The 15,703-nt window shown below is 50.2% G+C and overlaps 7 protein-coding genes across 11 annotated transcripts; 4 read left to right on the top strand and 3 right to left on the bottom strand.

Moving 5' to 3' along the window:
• Window positions 1-25: 25 nt before the first annotated feature.
• PV10_00506 (uncharacterized protein) lies at window positions 26-2,444 on the bottom strand. Its single transcript, XM_016364597.1, has one exon. The coding sequence runs from the start codon at window positions 1,585-1,587 to the stop codon at window positions 463-465; it is 1,125 nt and encodes a 374-aa protein (XP_016228246.1). The 5' UTR covers window positions 1,588-2,444; the 3' UTR covers window positions 26-462.
• Window positions 2,443-4,000, top strand: PV10_00505 (uncharacterized protein). Its single transcript, XM_016364596.1, has one exon. The coding sequence runs from the start codon at window positions 3,307-3,309 to the stop codon at window positions 3,889-3,891; it is 585 nt and encodes a 194-aa protein (XP_016228245.1). The 5' UTR covers window positions 2,443-3,306; the 3' UTR covers window positions 3,892-4,000.
• A 154-nt stretch (window positions 4,001-4,154) lies between these two features.
• PV10_00504 lies at window positions 4,155-6,134 on the top strand. 5 transcript variants are annotated; one of them, XM_016364591.1, is made up of 4 exons: window positions 4,155-4,388; window positions 4,439-4,470; window positions 4,529-4,596; window positions 4,647-6,134. In XM_016364591.1, the coding sequence occupies exons 1-4, from the start codon at window positions 4,198-4,200 to the stop codon at window positions 5,949-5,951; spliced, it is 1,596 nt and encodes a 531-aa protein (XP_016228240.1). In that variant the 5' UTR covers window positions 4,155-4,197; the 3' UTR covers window positions 5,952-6,134. The 5 variants fall into 5 exon arrangements, with proteins under 5 accessions (XP_016228240.1, XP_016228244.1, XP_016228242.1 ...); XM_016364595.1 differs by having other exon boundaries at window positions 4,529-6,134; XM_016364593.1 differs by having other exon boundaries at window positions 4,439-4,596.
• Window positions 6,135-6,156: 22 nt separating this feature from the next.
• PV10_00503 (protein-L-isoaspartate O-methyltransferase) lies at window positions 6,157-7,513 on the top strand. Its single transcript, XM_016364590.1, has one exon. The coding sequence runs from the start codon at window positions 6,369-6,371 to the stop codon at window positions 7,218-7,220; it is 852 nt and encodes a 283-aa protein (XP_016228239.1). The 5' UTR covers window positions 6,157-6,368; the 3' UTR covers window positions 7,221-7,513.
• Window positions 7,514-7,534: 21 nt separating this feature from the next.
• On the bottom strand, window positions 7,535-10,048 carry PV10_00502 (uncharacterized protein). The gene has a single exon (XM_016364589.1). The coding sequence runs from the start codon at window positions 9,968-9,970 to the stop codon at window positions 8,114-8,116; it is 1,857 nt and encodes a 618-aa protein (XP_016228238.1). The 5' UTR covers window positions 9,971-10,048; the 3' UTR covers window positions 7,535-8,113.
• Window positions 10,049-10,486: 438 nt separating this feature from the next.
• PV10_00501 (uncharacterized protein) lies at window positions 10,487-14,081 on the top strand. Its single transcript, XM_016364588.1, has one exon. It carries the CDS (start codon window positions 10,596-10,598, stop codon window positions 14,016-14,018), a length of 3,423 nt encoding a protein of 1,140 aa, XP_016228237.1. The 5' UTR covers window positions 10,487-10,595; the 3' UTR covers window positions 14,019-14,081.
• PV10_00500 (uncharacterized protein) lies at window positions 14,078-15,568 on the bottom strand. Its single transcript, XM_016364587.1, has 4 exons — window positions 15,429-15,568; window positions 15,328-15,382; window positions 14,479-15,226; window positions 14,078-14,424 (listed from the first exon to the last, which is right to left on the bottom strand). The coding sequence occupies exons 1-4, from the start codon at window positions 15,474-15,476 to the stop codon at window positions 14,367-14,369; spliced, it is 909 nt and encodes a 302-aa protein (XP_016228236.1). The 5' UTR covers window positions 15,477-15,568; the 3' UTR covers window positions 14,078-14,366.
• Between the last annotated feature and the right edge of the window lie 135 nt (window positions 15,569-15,703).

Genomic DNA, 15,703 nt, shown 5'->3' with positions numbered 1-15,703 from the left:
AAGATGCAAGATCAAGATGCAGATGGATCGATCTCACGTGTACTCCACCATCCAAACGAAACGCGGAGGTGGGTCATCTGAGTCATCAATCTTACGAATAGTCGAGGCCTGCCTGACATTTCTGAGTACTACTGTGCTATTGTATTGCGCGTACATGGTACTCCTCCATCGAGGCCATCTCAAATCTCCATCCCATGTCCAAGTACGCATCATATAAACTTGCAATACTTGAGGTCTGCCGTCCTGACAAGCGGTCAAGTGCAAAGTGTCATTCCTCATTCAGCGCGAGGGCATCTAAATGACATAGAAAGCAAAGGAAATAAAGGGAAATCTTGGACGCTGCTGATCCTTCCCACAGCGTCTACTCTGTCCAAGCCAGAAATCCGCCCGAGAAGTCGATGCCCTGATGATGAAGGGTAGTGTCACTACCCTTGTTCCGTCTCGTGTTTCCCTGCAACACACTTATCGAAAGCTTCGATCGTAGGTCCCATCGTCATTGCCCACCGCACTCGCAGGGGCACTGCGGAAATGGCTCAAGTCTCCACTGCCTGTCTTTCGCAGGGCTTGCCGCATGGTCTCAATGTTAATTTCACTTCCAGCCGCCAAGGGTGAGCTCTGTCCGGGAAGAGGGCTGGCGGTACCTCGTTGATGACGGTGTGGTGATGTTTCAAAGCCCTTGACCGATGCCGTGACACTGGTTGGAGGCGAAGTACCAAAGGCCGCCGATGAGGTGGGTGACCTGATCGGTGATGGGGAGCGTGGGGAAATGAAACCATGATGGCCTGAAAGGTGGGTCGAGTCACGCCGTCCTTCTAAATTCTCTTGCTCGCCATGAACCACATCGGCAAAAGAGATGAAACTAAGTCTTCGCACATCGGTTTGGTCTAAGGATCCATAGTTCGATGTCTCTTCTGTATCTTGACGGGGAACTGGGGTCAAATCGTCGAGGAGTGATGATGCTAGAGATGGCTCGGGCGGAACGCGTGTGATGGTGACAGAAGCAGGTTGATGGGTAGCGTGAGTGACAATCTCGACCGTGTCAGGGTCGAGCTTCTCGTTGGTGATGGCCTCTGCCGAAGCATCCAGAGCAGGCGCAATGTGGTTCTCGATGATGACATGAGATGGCAGATGGGGCGAGACCTCGGGGAGGGCTACATCTTCTTGAACGTTTCGTTCAAAGATCATGGATGAGGCAGGGGATTGAGGTCTGGAGTTTTGACTGTGGAGATTTTGGCCGGGAGAGCCGGGGTAAGTCGATGATGGGATGCGATGAGGAGAAATGGAGCCCCCCAAAGTGTCAGTGGCTCGGAAAGGGGATGAGAGAGGAACGGGGACGGCAGCGGGTTTGCTGGCTTTGGCCTGTTTGTCTTCATCTTTCTTGTTGAACTTCCAAAAGTCTCGCTTTCTTGGTTTGGTCGTGGGATCAGACGCGGACGAGTCGGGGCCAGGCTCCTGGGAAGGGTTCAACAGAGGACTAGCAGAATCTTTGGACTCGGCCGAGGGAGCATTGCTCTTGGGAGGATTGATGACATTGAGAGATTGATCTTTGGGGTCGACGGTCATGTTGGAAAGACCGGCGCACAGCATGGGAGAGTGGCAGAGTGGTAGTTTGCACAAGAACTATAGGAGCTCGTAATGGCTGCGGTGCTGTAGGATCGAAGACTGAAGCAGTTGGCCCACTCTACCACATGTTGAGGACAAAGAACTCGGGCGAGATGAATTCTTGTTGGCTTGTTCTCGGTAACAGGAAGATGGGCTGGTTGTGGTAAATCAAACAGGAGCGATGTATGGGGGCCAGCGCAGGCACCAGTTGAAGTTGATCGAGGGAGGGAAGGAGTCGTTGGAAGTAATGGAGGTCAGGTGGTAGTAGCAGTAGCAGAAAGGAAGGGTGAAACACGGGATTGTGGTTGTCAATTGTCGTGGGAGAGGAAGTGGGAGGGAAGGTGGTGGTAGTGGCTGAGGTTGATCGCTGGCTGGCCAACACAACCTGAATGAGAATGAGGATAAGAGAGCGGGTGATATCTGTGCAAGTAAAGTGCTGGTATGTGTGTAGGGTGTAGTGTACTGTGTGCGGTAGGTAGGAGGATGTCGGTATGTGATAGACAGAGTATTTGAGAGGTGTCAGGTGGTCTAGGTGGTGTCGAGATGGAGAGAGCGAGAAAGAAGTGTGTAAAGGTATAGGCGGAGTCGGTGTATGAGGTGCGCAAGCAAGAAAAGGCGTGTGCACAGGGACCAAGGATGAAGGATGGATGCTGTCACCAGGTACAATAATGAGGATAAGATCTTGCTACTACAACCTGTCAGTCTGTCAGGGTCTTCATTCATCAGCTCCACTGTCCAATATTCTATAGATGCTGGACCTCTTTCACAACATTAAAATGGTCATACCATCTAACCCTTTCATTCTTCAGGTGCTCGTTCTCAGGTACTTGATCACTGTCTACCATCACCCATTACCCCCCCCAATTCCTAATTCAACCCCCCCTAAGTCTGGCTTGGTGTGTGTCACAGAATCCCGTATGCAGGTTGGGCAGCTACAGTGATGGTGGCATGGAATGGAGACAAACCAACGACTGACCAGGCATCATTCGTCACAATCCAGGTTACATGGGAAAAGAGAAACAGGGCATTGGCTGTAGGAACTCGAGGGGCTTTCGGGTGCGGGAAATAATCATGGCCAGGGGTCCAGTAGGTTTGCACATGACCTACGCAGGGGCACAGGAAAGACTAGAAGCACACACCACACCTAACACCACAAGTACACCACACGTACACCACATCGTACACCATCATCAGCGTCATCAGTAGCACCAGCAGCACCAACAGCACCACGTGAGTAGCATCCAAATTGGGGTTGGGGACGCCTCGGGCCTGTCTGGAAGCCTGAGAGCATGCGATCAAGCCTGGCGATGCCTGGGACGAGACTTTCCCTCTTCTCTGCATAATTGGACTTGCTTGGCACAAATCACCACTAACCCCTTCTGGCTACAGAGGTCCTTCATGTTTTATTTCCCCATTCATTACACTTGACATGTCCCCGTCACCACTACAAAAGCTGCATATCCAACTCACATCCATCGGCCAATACCAGTCCACAAGACTTAATTGCCTTGATTCGGAAGACTGGTGGCCTTGCAGCCTAGCTTGAGTCGCTTCCTGCTCATTCAACCACCTTCTGGAGGACAAGCACAACCACCCCAACCTTGACCTTGTCCTATCTCAAAAAGAACCAGCAGCTTGCACTTTGCGCATATCACATTCTCATCGACGGCGAAAGACTTCTCTTGAACCTGTCTCCTCTTCGCCATGCTCCCAATTTCCAGTCCTTCAGGGCCTCTAACGGCATCTTCCCGCTTCTACAAGATCTGCGCCCAGGTCCTCCTACCCTCCTTTCGCCGACATCAAACGACCGCTCGAAGAACTCGATCACGGTTAAACATCAAACCTGATGCCTCCTTCTTACCCACAAAGACCGAACAACATGACCACATCATCTTCAACCCTCCACCGAGTATGCCAAATGTCTATCACACCCCCAACATCTTTCTTCCCAAGAACGACCAAAGAAAAATCCAAAAGTCCTCCTCACAACAATTACCGCCACCGATGCCCAAGCAACCGGAAAAACGCTACCACCTTACAGAAACCGACTTGGCTGAAATGCGCAGTCTTCGCTCACAAGACCCTCTGGAATGGAGTGTAAAGAAGCTGGCGAAAAAATTCAACTGTTCTAACCTGTTTGTCATGTTTGTCACCGAAAAGCTTGCTGGACAGAAGAAGGAACAACAAGAACAAGTCACCGCTCTGGTTAAATCAAGATGGAGCGACAAGAAGAGAATTGCCCGCGAAGACCGTGACGTGAGAAAAGAGAAATGGTTTAGCGACGCTTGATCAACTTGGTTTTTCTCTACCTTCTGGTTGCCAAGCTGTCCAACCACAGCTGGCCTGTTTCATAAACATGTATAGATATAAATGAGCGAAGAGAGCTCCTTCTCCTTGACTTTACCATTGATTTTCGTCGAGAAATACGTGCCGTTGTTCCATCGTAGAGTTTCCAGTGCTGTGCACCATCACCTATCCGCTGCGTCTGGTTGGCTGCACCTTCTCCAAGTCCGGTACCAAATCCGACCAAATCCGGGCTACAAATGCAACATCAGACCGCAACTAACCGTATATCTCTGTGCAGCAAGATCACACATGTCCCCTCGTGGTCCTGACTTTCGATCTCTCCAATCCAATCTCCTTCGCCCTCTTCGTTCTTTATCAAGGCCCAACCTTGGTTACAGGAGCGTCTTCAAGCCCACTCGACCTCTCTATCCTGTGCGAACATACTACGGCCACATCACAGACTCCAAAATGGCACCTCAACTTGAACCCTACTTCAAAAAGTAAGTTGCGCCCCTTCTTTGGAACTATAGCTGGACTGACGCATTGATAGGGTCGATGATCTCGCCGAGTCCTTCATCGATCGTAAGCACAACACCTTCCTACACTTCTACCTGCGGGGTACTAATCCCCTCTTTATCAGGCCTTCGAAAGGCGGTCGCCATCCCTTCGGTGTCGGCAGATGAGGACAAGAGACCAGAGGTCGTGCGAGTATGTTGCTATGAATTTGCTCCAAGAGCATCACAGCTGAATCTGAATAGATGGCCAAGTTCCTCGCCGGCGAGTTGGAGGCACTAGGCGCGGAGGTTCAATTACGAGAACTCGGAAAGCAGCCTCATAAAGAGCACCTTGACCTACCCCCGGTTGTCATCGCGAGATATGGCAATGACCCCAACAAGCGCACCATCCTGGTCTACGGACATTACGACGTGCAACCAGCCCTCCTTGAAGATGGCTGGGCTACCGAACCCTTCACCTTGAGCATCGATGACAAGAATCGAATGTTTGGTCGAGGCAGTACCGATGACAAAGGCCCCGTGCTGGGATGGCTCAACGCCATTGAGGCTCACCAAAAGGCCAATGTCGAATTTCCCGTCAATCTTCTCTGCTGTTTCGAAGGCATGGAGGAGTATGGCTCTGAGGGATTGGACGATTTCATCGAAGCCGAGGCCAAAAACTTTTTCAAAGATGCTGATGCCGTCTGTATTTCTGACAACTACTGGCTCGGTACCGAGAAGCCTTGTCTGACTTATGGTCTCCGAGGTGTCATGTACTATTCCGTCTCTGTCTCTGGACCAGGTCAAGATCTCCACTCTGGTGTCTTTGGAGGAAACGCCCAGGAACCCATGACTGATCTTGTTCGTCTCATGAGTACTTTGGTCGATGGGAACGGCAAGATCCTTATTCCTGGAGTCAACGAAATGGTTGCTCCCCTTACTGAAGAGGAAAAGGCCCTCTATGGGCCAATCGCCTATACCATGGAGAATCTTTACGAATCTCTGGGATCCAAGACCACCATCTTCGAGGACAAGGAACGCAGCCTGATGGCTCGCTGGCGTTACCCATCACTCTCCCTCCATGGTATCGAAGGTGCCTTCTCTGCTCCCGGAGCAAAGACCGTAATCCCCGCCAAGGTCATTGGAAAGTTTTCTATTCGAACCGTCCCCGACATGGACGGACCCACGGTCACCCAATGTGTCATCAAGCACATTGAGTCGGAATTCGCTAAACTTGGTTCCAAGAACACATTGAATGTCGTGGAACAACATGGTGGCAAGTGGTGGGTGGCATCTCCCAAACACTGGAACTTTTCCGCCGCTGCCAAAGCCGTCAAGGAAGTGTTTGGTGTCGACCCAGATTACACTCGTGAAGGTGGCAGTATCCCCGTCACCATCACCTTTGAGCAAGCCACTGGAAAGAATGTGCTGTTGCTGCCCATGGGAAGCAGCACCGATGCTGCTCATTCCATTAATGAGAAGCTTGACCGAAGAAATTACATTGAGGGAATCAAGCTGTTGGGAGCATATCTACATTATGTTGCCGAAGAGCCTATTCCCAAGGCATGATTAATCGGGGCATAGAACAATGACAGTTACCATTAGCACCTAGAGCCAAGAGATTATGATAAATGTGTAAATTGATGAGGCCGAGGGGGCTGTAGAGCCCCTTCGACAAGCAAGTGATAATTTGCTCAATAGTCCCTGCAGCAAATACTCCTTTACCAACAAGTCCATTGGCAGTCCCGCCTTCCTCCTCATGTGTCACTTGCATCTCCCCACCTTCCACTTTCCACCCCTCACAACACGTGTACGTCACTCTGATTTCATCCTCAGCAAAGCAACAACACTGATGGTCGACAACACTCATCGAGAATTCATACAGCCTCATTGTCGACAAAACTGGCTTGAGAAAACCAACTGCCAAGCATTCTGTCCAGAAATGTCACAATCCCTAGGTCTGTCCACGTAAGGACTGATCATTGCATGCCACATCCTTCCCTCACATCGCTTGCTGGCATCCTCGCTACCGTGACTGCTCTTCTAACACCACTATACTACGAAAACATCCTTAGTATCTTCCACCCTCAACAATTGGCTCCCCTAACAACCAATACGCCCACAGACATGGCCTGGCGCTGTTCAGGTCGGTCCAACGCTGAACTCATCAGTAATTTATTCTCCGCCGGCCTCATCACAGCACCCCGCGTCCGCGATGCCATGTCCTCCGTCGACCGCGCCCATTACTGTCCCTCCTCTCCCCTTGCAGCATACGAAGATTCACCTCAATCCATTGGCTTCAACGCCACCATCTCAGCCCCTCACATGCACGCCGCAGCATGTGAAAGCCTACTGAACTATATGCCTGAAAGCCAAGGTGCAAAGGTCCTCGACATTGGTAGCGGCAGTGGATATCTGACACATGTATTGGCCAATATCGTGACTGGTGCCGATGGTAAAGGAGATGGCAAGGTTGTGGGGATTGACCATATTCAAGGTTTGGTAGATTTGGCGAGACAGAATATGCAACGGAGTGAGGAGGGTCGAAGATTGTTGGAGTCTGGAAAGGTTGAGTTGATTAAAGGTGATGGTCGCAAAGGGTATAAAGAGGGGGGCCCATATGATGCTATACATGTTGGTGCGGCGGCAAAGGAACTTCATCAGGATTTGATCGATCAGTTGAAGAGCCCCGGGCGAATGTTTATACCTGTTGAGGATCAGGATGGATGGGGAAGTCAGTGGATTTGGGTGGTGGATAAAGATGAATCCGGAAAGGTGACGAGGAAGAAGGATATGGGGGTTAGATATGTGCCGTTGACGGATGCACCAAAGTCATGAAGCTCGAGGGTTGGGCATTGACATATGAGTGCGGTGTGTATCAAATCGACACTGGCCAAGGTGAGAATTTTGATGAGAACACATAGCGTTGCAGAAGGAGGATCGGGACGACGAACCCTTCTCTGATGGTCACTGTTTGGACAAAACCAAATGGTCCTTGACTCAGACCTCAACTCTTATCCTGGACACCTGATCTAGGTATTCCACGATTCTGCCTTGATCAGGCATCGCTCAAGCACAGATCGGACTAAGTACATAACCTACAACATGAATGACCATAAATTCAAAACAAGGACATTGAACCTTTTCAATACTCTTTCTTTTCATTTCATTTCGATTCAATTCCATCGCTCAATCGTTTTTGTTTCTATGTAGTTGGATACATAATCTTCATCAACCGGGTCATTGTGTCATTTGACCGCGAGTAAGTGGTTTTCAAAACTCGCATCTTCTTTCTCTCTCTGTGTGTGTATGCGTGTATGCATCGACAACCTGCAGGTAGCTCGGTCTTTCTTTCTTTCTGTCTTCTTTTTTGGGCATAGTACCATCGTTTACTGACACCATCCTCCCTGTAGCTGAGTTGAACAGCTTATCCAGGCATAGGATGGGAAACACAGCAGGGACGATGATGAGAATAACGAGTCTGTCTATCTGTTTGTTTGTCTGTCAGCGCGGAGGAGTATGGCTCCAACAAATCCGACCAACCAATCAAGACTACAGTACCAGTGGCATGAGTTTCTTGTGTGGCGTTATCGCATAAGCATCATCGTCATCATCGTCAGTCTTCTTCGTCTTCGTCTTCCTCATCTTCATTTTCATCTCACGGTGATTTTTCTTCTTCCCGTGTACTTATCACAAGGGTGTTAATCGGAGAGGAACTCGGCAGACCTAGCCTATACTCCCACCTTAGCAGCCTCCTCCAACGCCGCCTCCACGACCTTGACCAACTCCGAAGTCTCCTCAAGACCCACACTGACTCTAACGAGATTAGGATCCACACCCCACTGGGCCGTGAAATCCAATTCTGTGTAATGTGCAAGAATGGTATAAGGACTCGCGAGTGTAAAGTTCGTGCCGAGACTAGGACCTTTCTGAACAGCAAGACGGTCGAAGAAAACCACTGCCTGTGCTGGGTTATGGAATGTGACGCTGAAGAGACCGCCATACCCGCCATTCGGATGTCGACAGGCTTCGTAGTTGGCACGAGAGGGTGATGTCGCTGGATAGTAGACGTGTTTGACAATTGGGGAGTTCTGTAAGAGGGTTGTCACGGTCGATGTATTGTGGTTGATGCGGTGGCTGCGGGAGATGAAGTCGCGGGAATTGCGTTCCATGAAGACGGCGTCTTCGGCCCAATATGTGTCTTCGTAGACGTCTGGTTGGCTCAATAGGCGGCTGAGGCCTTCGTAGTATCGTGACTGGGGGTTGAGAACCATGCTGCCGCCCATGACGTTGCTGTCGCCGGAGAAGATTTTCGTCAGTGATGACACGACGACGTCTGCGTGTGTGAGGACGTTGATGTTGATGAAGTTGCCGACTGTTTCGTCAACCACGATGGCGAACTCGTATTTGTCGGCCAGTCCTCGAAGACGTATCAGGTCTGGTGAGTTGAGGAGTGGGTTGGATGGGAATTCGCAGAATAGTGCAAGGAATCGTTCGCCTCCTTCTAGTCGTTTTTGTAGGTCGTCGATTTCATCGGAGTTTCCAAAGCCGTAGAATTGGCATCCTGGTCCCCATTTCTGGAGGATCTTCAATGTGTCAATATATGGGAATCCGAAACAAATCGATTTCTGTGTCTTCGGTTGGTCGCCGTTGGTTTGTTGACCCAGTTGGAGGAGGATCCGGTGTGTGTTGAAGATGGCTGACATGCCACACGGGAACAGGAACACGTCCGTGTCGCGAAGCCCTTTTTGTCGTGAGTCGCAGTTATTGGCCGATGCCGCTAGTGCATGATCCAAGTCAGAGTCTTCTTTCAGACATCCGCTGATTCTCCTCCGGATCGCCAATTTGGCTTGTGAAGCCAATTTCGCGTTGAGGTTACGTCCAAACCGCTCCTCGACAAATTGTGCGTAGTCCTTGAGTTCGGGTTCGACCGTTGCCTTTTCCTGACTGGATGGCTCCGAGTTGGTGCTGGCATTTGGAGGTGTGGTCGTTTGTGGTAAGAGGTTATTGGCTTGCTGTGATGCTGGACGTTGGTACCGACGAGGTCCTTTGGTATACAAATCTTCGAGCTTGGGCGTGGTCGGGGTAGCTGCTGCTGGTTTGAGGAAACCGTCACGGAGAGCCTTGAGACAGAATTCGGCTCGACGGCTGGAGATACCATCTCCGCTGTGTTGCCAAACTTGCTTGGCCGTGCTAAAGTACTCCTTAGGGAAGAAGACGGCGGCGAGTCCTGACGAGACGGTCTCTTGACTCCGTTGTTTGCTGATGACGGGCTCCAATACCAGAACATGCACCAGATCTGGAGATAGGTCCGGCACTTTGTCATGGAAGAATTTCTGGCATCTCCTGGCTACCAACAAGGTTGGCCAAAGCATGACGGCCTCACCTGGCTTTCCATGGAGCTTGAGTATTTCGGATTGAAGTTCTTGAATGGATAGATGAATGAAAAATCGGGGATAACCCGTCTTCATCTTTGACACGACCCATTCCTCGCCTTCTTCATACCCGACTGTGGCCCTCCATGATGGTAACGAAACACTGACCGCATGCTCAGTATTGGGGACTGGCTGCCCGACCGCGGCAAGCATGGTCAAAGAAAGGCTTTAGCGAAAGGCTGGCCAGGCTGTAGATATAATTGGTGTCCGGGGTCTGATATACAACAATACAAAACGTTACAATCAAGTTATAGGACAAGCCAGGTTTCGCAATACAAACGGCCGAACGGTGGTGCGACGTTGGGAGTCATACTTTGCAATGGAAAAATTTTGGGACACGTGCGGAGATGTCAGACTCGATTCTCATGGGCAGATACGACTGATAGGAGTCAATCGGCAATTTATTATTGGGCGTAATTGGCGGGTGGTTCGGGGGGGCAAGGGCCCGGAGAGAGGGTAAGAAAGGCTCCGGAAGTCTGTTCCTTACAAGGGCCTTGGGCACCCTAACCCCCCACTTCAGGGCATCAAGCCTATGATCAGTTACTGATCTTCCTTAAGCGCCATCACCTCCCCTCATGGAAGGTCAGCCGATAATTTTTATTTGGCCTTGGCAAAAAAGTCTCAAGATTTCGATATTGAAGACGACAATGACTTTCGTTTCAGTATATCCCTCGTCAGTCACAACACACCTGAAATCCATGGCTCTCTGAGATCTCTTATTTCTTCATGGGATCTTCTTGGAACTTGGACCACCAAACTCAATGACTCTTCCGGCACCATGTCTGTGAACGACGTTGATACAAACGGCCACTCGCCAAAGAGGCGCAAAGTCAGCCACGAGGCTAAGCAAAGCAAAGAGAAATCAGGATCATTGCAGGAAGGTGCTCAAGATTCCAATGAGCCTTTGCCTTCCGCTCGTCAAGTATCCAATCACAAGCCTCGGTCAAACAGTTTCACCAAAATGAAAGCTGCTGCTCTGCCGGCGGGAGGCGTCAGCAAATCTTCCATAATCGCTCTACAAATTTCGGACCTGAGTACAGAAGTAACGCCCGAATATGATAGCCTCCGACACAAGTGGACTCCGGTTGTCCGCAACCTAGAGTCTGTCATCAAACAAATCCCAGAGAGAAAGCCGATCTCTGGAACTGAAGCAGCAAAATCATTTCGCAAACAAGGCATCACAATCCCCTTCCCTGAACCTCGGCCTACCAAAGACACAAATTACAAGTTCGAGTTCAAACCACCAAGCTCGATCAAGACCCGCGGTGCTCTAGTGGACAACCTTAGTGTCAAGCATGAGAACTTGATTGACATTCGGGTGATCATGCCGGAGTCTCTGTTTCAGGAAAAGGACTATCTCAACAACAGGGCATTCCACAAGGCCGCATTCTACCTGTCATGTATTGCGCTATCTCTCAAAGAAAGCTATCCCAAAGAATTTGACTGGTCATTTTCCCACCAACACGATCTAGACCTTCTGCCTATCGTTTGCCTAATACCAAGAGATCCTCAGCTTGCCAAATTCACCTTTCAAATTTCTGTCGGCTTTCCCAGTGCAGTCATTCCTATCGAAAAGACTTCTCCAACCAAGGTTTGCTTGAGGAATTCTACGGTGTCCGACGATGAGAGCGACAGGAAACCAGTCCCAGTCTATAATGGTGCCATTCGTTATGCAGCATCATCTTCATCTTTGGCCGAAAGGACCAAACTCAGTCGGAGCCCGGCATTTGACGAAAGCTGTCGAGTTGCGCAAATCTGGCTGCGACAACGAGGCTTCTCCAGCGCGATCAGCGAAGGTGGATTTGGCTTTGATGAGTGGTCACATATTTGCGGTCTCCTGCTACAACAAGGGGGCCACCGAAACCATCCACTTTTCTCAAAGCAATACAGCAGTCTCCAGTTCCTAAAAGCAATGCTACAAATTCTAGCCGTCCGAGATCTTCGAGATCCTTGGATCATTGGAGACATCAAGGTTGAAATTCCACGATCAGACGTGCCAGTATTGTACGACGTCACGAATGGATTTAATGTCCTGTACAAGATGACGCCTTGGTCGTATGAGCGATTGAGGCATCATGCTCAACTCTCTCTGACTGCACTCAATACCAAGCATCAAGATAACTTCGAGTCCATCTTCTTGTTTAAAGTTGCCGAACCATTTTTGCAGTACGACGAAGTATTGTCCATCAACATCCCGGGGAAGTCTTTCGCTTCCACCGCAGAACGAGTTCAGTATCTGCAGAGATTATACAGTGTTATCTCACGCGGTCTTGGTGACCGCACTAATTTGATCAACTTCACTTTCCCCAAGGCTCAAACATGGCCCTTAAAACACGATCACGGAGCATCTACTACGGACATCCAGGTCGAGGTCGGGCTGCTCATCAATGCCGATAACATCACTCGTCTAGTGGATCATGGCCCGTCCGCTGACGAGCAACAAGAAGCAGCAGAGTTTCGGGAGTTTTGGGGAGAGAAGGCCGAATTACGACGCTTCAAGGACGGAAGCATATCAGAAAGTCTTGTCTGGTTGCCGGGAACTCCTGTCACACTCCAAATCATCAAGCACCTTGTTCTACAGCACTTTAAGCTGTTGCCAAGTTCAGTGACCCGTCGAAGTCGAGATCTACAGTCAGATCTTCTTGAGGAAGCAGACGCCGTGTCAACCAAGGATGCCTTCCGTCTCATAAACAACACCTATCAGAGCCTGACTTCGACACTACATGGCCTGCAAGGTCTTCCTCTTCCTATACGCTCAATCTCTCCTGCAGATGCAGCACTGCGCTCTTCAACGATCGACAACCCCCTGATCCCACCAGCGTCCAAACCAATCGATATTTTAATCCAGTTTGATTCCTCCGCTCGTTGGCCTGACTCTCTCCCAGCGATACAACATACCAAGATCGCTTTCCTGCTAAAAGTGTCAGAACTGCTTTCATCATCAGACCAGACGCTGACAACCCGCATCGGACTCGAAAACACTACTCAAGCAACATCCGGGTATTTCAACACCTCCTTCCTCGACATCATCTATCCATCTGGCGGCCCCGGAATCTCACCAATCTGTTTCCGCGCCCGTATCCTCCACGATCGAGAATCCCACCTCTTGCAAACCGCCCTATCAGACAAAACATTGCACGGCTCGGTCCGCGATTCCATCAACACCGCACTAACAGAATATAAGAGCGCGTTTCTCGCCTCACCGATCCACACCACCACTATCCGTACACTGTGCACACGATTTCCGCCTCTTTCAGGCACAATACGACTCCTGAAGAAATGGATCTCATCGCACCGATTACTCGACCACATCCCACCAGAGATCCTCGAGATTTTAGCCGCGCAAACATTCCTCCAGCCGACCCCTTGGGCCGCACCGGGTTCATGCACCACTGCATTCCTCCGTTGTCTTCACCTACTGTCGCGATGGGATTGGACGACCGCACCACTAGTGGTAGATTTGAGTCTCGGACAGGAAATGTCGAGTTCGCAGGTCGATGTCATCAAGACGAGGTTCCAAGCTTGGAGGAAGCTGGATCCTAGTTTCAATAAAGTCGTTTGGTGTGTTGGCACGAACTTGGACGAGACGGGGACGGTGTGGACGGGTAATGGACGTGTTGAGAGGGTGGTGGCGTCGCGCGTGCGCGCTTTAGCTAGCGCCGCGATCGACCGAGTGAGGAGCAGTCATGAAGACGGGATGGATGCCGGTAGCTGGGACGGCTTGTTCGTCGGTGACCTAGAAAACTACGACTTCATTATCCGATTGAAGCGGTCTGTCACCGGCAATGCGAGATCAAAACGCAGGAGAAGCAGTGCCGGCGAGGCTGTCGACAGTGTGGTCGAGTATAAGAACTTGCAGATCGGCGAGGCTTTGGATATCGACTCGATTGGTTTTGATGCCGTGCAGTTGTATCTCGAGGATCTGAGGTTTGTGTTTGGTCATACGGCGCTGTTCTTCCATGATGGATCTGCCGCTGGAGCGAACTCGGTGATTGCGGGTCTGTGGAGACCTTCTGTCAAAGGAGAAAAGGAGTGGCGAGTTCGTTTGGGCTGGTCGAGCGTACCGCTTCCGATCAAATCTGGGGATGGTGATGAAGAGGATGCCGAGAAGTTCATGTGTACATTCAATGGAGACGCCGTCCTTGCTGAGATGGCTGCTCTGGGTGAGGGTTTGGTCAAGGAGATTAAAGGGAACGAGTAAGGACGGTAAAGGAGAAAACATTAGCGAGAGATACTGATGTCTTATACAAGAATTCTTTTCTTGGGTATATGAGTCTCTTTATCTGTAAGATTACATGGGGTATCTTTTTCCATTTGGCTAAGTCAAACTTCTTGACTGAAACCCCTTCTAGATTGGTCCTGTCACGAGCAGAGTCTCTCAATACTCTCGCCTGCTAGGACCTCCACCTGTTAATGCTGAACCATGAATATGGGCTCCCTTGGCTATCTAGATCCAGGGATTATGCGCCGCCACCACCAACTTTTGTTTTGTCTAGCACACGATGGATCGAACAACTTTCAATGATTGTATTGTTGATGATGCCTCCGTTCATATATATTTTTGATGCGGATCGATCACGTTCAAGAGCTCTATCGTTTTCTCATACCTAATCCAGAAGGTCAGTTTGCTAGCTCGCAGGGAGAGTAGGTGCTCAACTTACATCATAAAAACAATGCCGCCACTCAGTGTCAAGCGACCTAACCGAGGTAGAGCCCCGGACCAAAAGGTAAGTATTCCCTCGTTTTTGTAGATACTCGTCGCACAGGCAAAGCTGTTTTTGTAGTTCTTGCTGGCCTCTATGCTTTGCATTCTCGTTTTTATTGTGTCCAATGGCATCGTGGTGTAGACGGTGACGACGCCCGCTGCGGCTCCAAGTCCGAAGGTCGTGATCGACCCAAGCTTCTCCCCAGGAGCGACATAGCCCTCTGCGAATTGTTTCAAGCTCGTATATGTGCTGAAGCGAACGGCACTATTTGCCGCTTGTCGAGCGGTGGTGGGGACAAATCCCTGAAAGAACCCTTTAATGCCCTTTTCCTTTGCGATGACAGTTGAGCCATGTATAAAGCCTCTCATTCGAGGTTGTGCCCTCTTTCGGTCGTCTATTAATTGTGTCTTGATCGATTCTGAGGGAGTGACTGCCAATAATGACTCTGTAATTCCAGCACCAAAACCGGCAGCGACAGTGCGAGGTCCTGATATATGGCCTTCTGCGTCTGAGAGCATGTGTTTGTACGTGTCAAAAGACATGAAGCGTACGCCTGCTTTGACCGAGTTTCCTATCACCGCTGTGGTGCATCCTGTATACCACGCTCTGGAAGGGAATGGAGGTAAAGGGACTTTCTTGGAATCGGGGAGGCGGAGATTCAACTGGTTTCTGGTCTTGAGGAAGTCGAATGGGAAGGTGATAGCTATGCCCAAGTTAGGCTGTATGTTCGCTTCAAGATATTTTCTGGCGTTTGTTGGGCAGAAGAGGTGTATGGCCAAAGGGGCCCTGCTCATGGGAACGTACCAATCTCAACAGCGCCTGCAGTTGAACCAGCAATAATAGACCGTAAAGGACTCGGCTTAACATTGTTAGACGTGGATGCAGTGGTGGTGAATATGTCGTACCTTGGTCCGCGGGCGATCGCCAGCTGTTGTAGCTGCCGCGGAAGCCATGCTTGGGATTGAAGAAATTTAATAAACCCCTTGGGTCCAATAAACAGACACTATGTCCCCTCGCTGTGAAGGACGTCGTCAAGAGAGTGTGGCCGCGGGGTTATCTTCGCAAATAATTCTTTCCAGATGAAAGAGCAAAGATGATGCATGACGAGGCTGCAGACTAAGACCAAGAAGGATTAGTGCCATGTGGAGGGCTCAGGCCCAGTGATTTTCCGATTTCGGGG

This window comes from Exophiala mesophila (genome assembly GCF_000836275.1).
Source record: "Exophiala mesophila strain CBS 40295 unplaced genomic scaffold supercont1.1, whole genome shotgun sequence".
NCBI classification, from domain to species: domain Eukaryota; kingdom Fungi; phylum Ascomycota; class Eurotiomycetes; order Chaetothyriales; family Herpotrichiellaceae; genus Exophiala; species Exophiala mesophila.
Note: the sequence above shows the minus strand (reverse complement) of the source record. Positions and strands in the feature narration are given on the sequence as shown.

What these genes read in the sequence shown, in the direction of transcription:
- PV10_00501 (XM_016364588.1), top strand. Translation starts at nt 10,596, where the DNA reads ATGTCTGTGAACGACGTTGATACAAACGGCCACTCGCCAAAGAGGCGC.
- PV10_00504 (XM_016364591.1), top strand. Translation starts at nt 4,198, where the DNA reads ATGTCCCCTCGTGGTCCTGACTTTCGATCTCTCCAATCCAATCTCCTT. An exon ending in CTTGAACCCTACTTCAAAAA is followed by an intron (nt 4,389 to 4,438) that starts GTAAGTTGCGCC and finishes ACGCATTGATAG; the next exon opens with GGTCGATGATCTCGCCGAGT. An exon ending in CGCCGAGTCCTTCATCGATC is followed by an intron (nt 4,471 to 4,528) that starts GTAAGCACAACA and finishes CCTCTTTATCAG; the next exon opens with GCCTTCGAAAGGCGGTCGCC.
- PV10_00503 (XM_016364590.1), top strand. Translation starts at nt 6,369, where the DNA reads ATGCCACATCCTTCCCTCACATCGCTTGCTGGCATCCTCGCTACCGTG.
- PV10_00502 (XM_016364589.1), bottom strand. Translation starts at nt 9,970, where the DNA reads ATGCTTGCCGCGGTCGGGCAGCCAGTCCCCAATACTGAGCATGCGGTC.
- PV10_00505 (XM_016364596.1), top strand. Translation starts at nt 3,307, where the DNA reads ATGCTCCCAATTTCCAGTCCTTCAGGGCCTCTAACGGCATCTTCCCGC.
- PV10_00500 (XM_016364587.1), bottom strand. Translation starts at nt 15,476, where the DNA reads ATGGCTTCCGCGGCAGCTACAACAGCTGGCGATCGCCCGCGGACCAAG. An exon ending in GCGATCGCCCGCGGACCAAG is followed by an intron (nt 15,383 to 15,428) that starts GTACGACATATT and finishes AACAATGTTAAG; the next exon opens with CCGAGTCCTTTACGGTCTAT. An exon ending in TGCAGGCGCTGTTGAGATTG is followed by an intron (nt 15,227 to 15,327) that starts GTACGTTCCCAT and finishes ACTTGGGCATAG; the next exon opens with CTATCACCTTCCCATTCGAC.
- PV10_00506 (XM_016364597.1), bottom strand. Translation starts at nt 1,587, where the DNA reads ATGCTGTGCGCCGGTCTTTCCAACATGACCGTCGACCCCAAAGATCAA.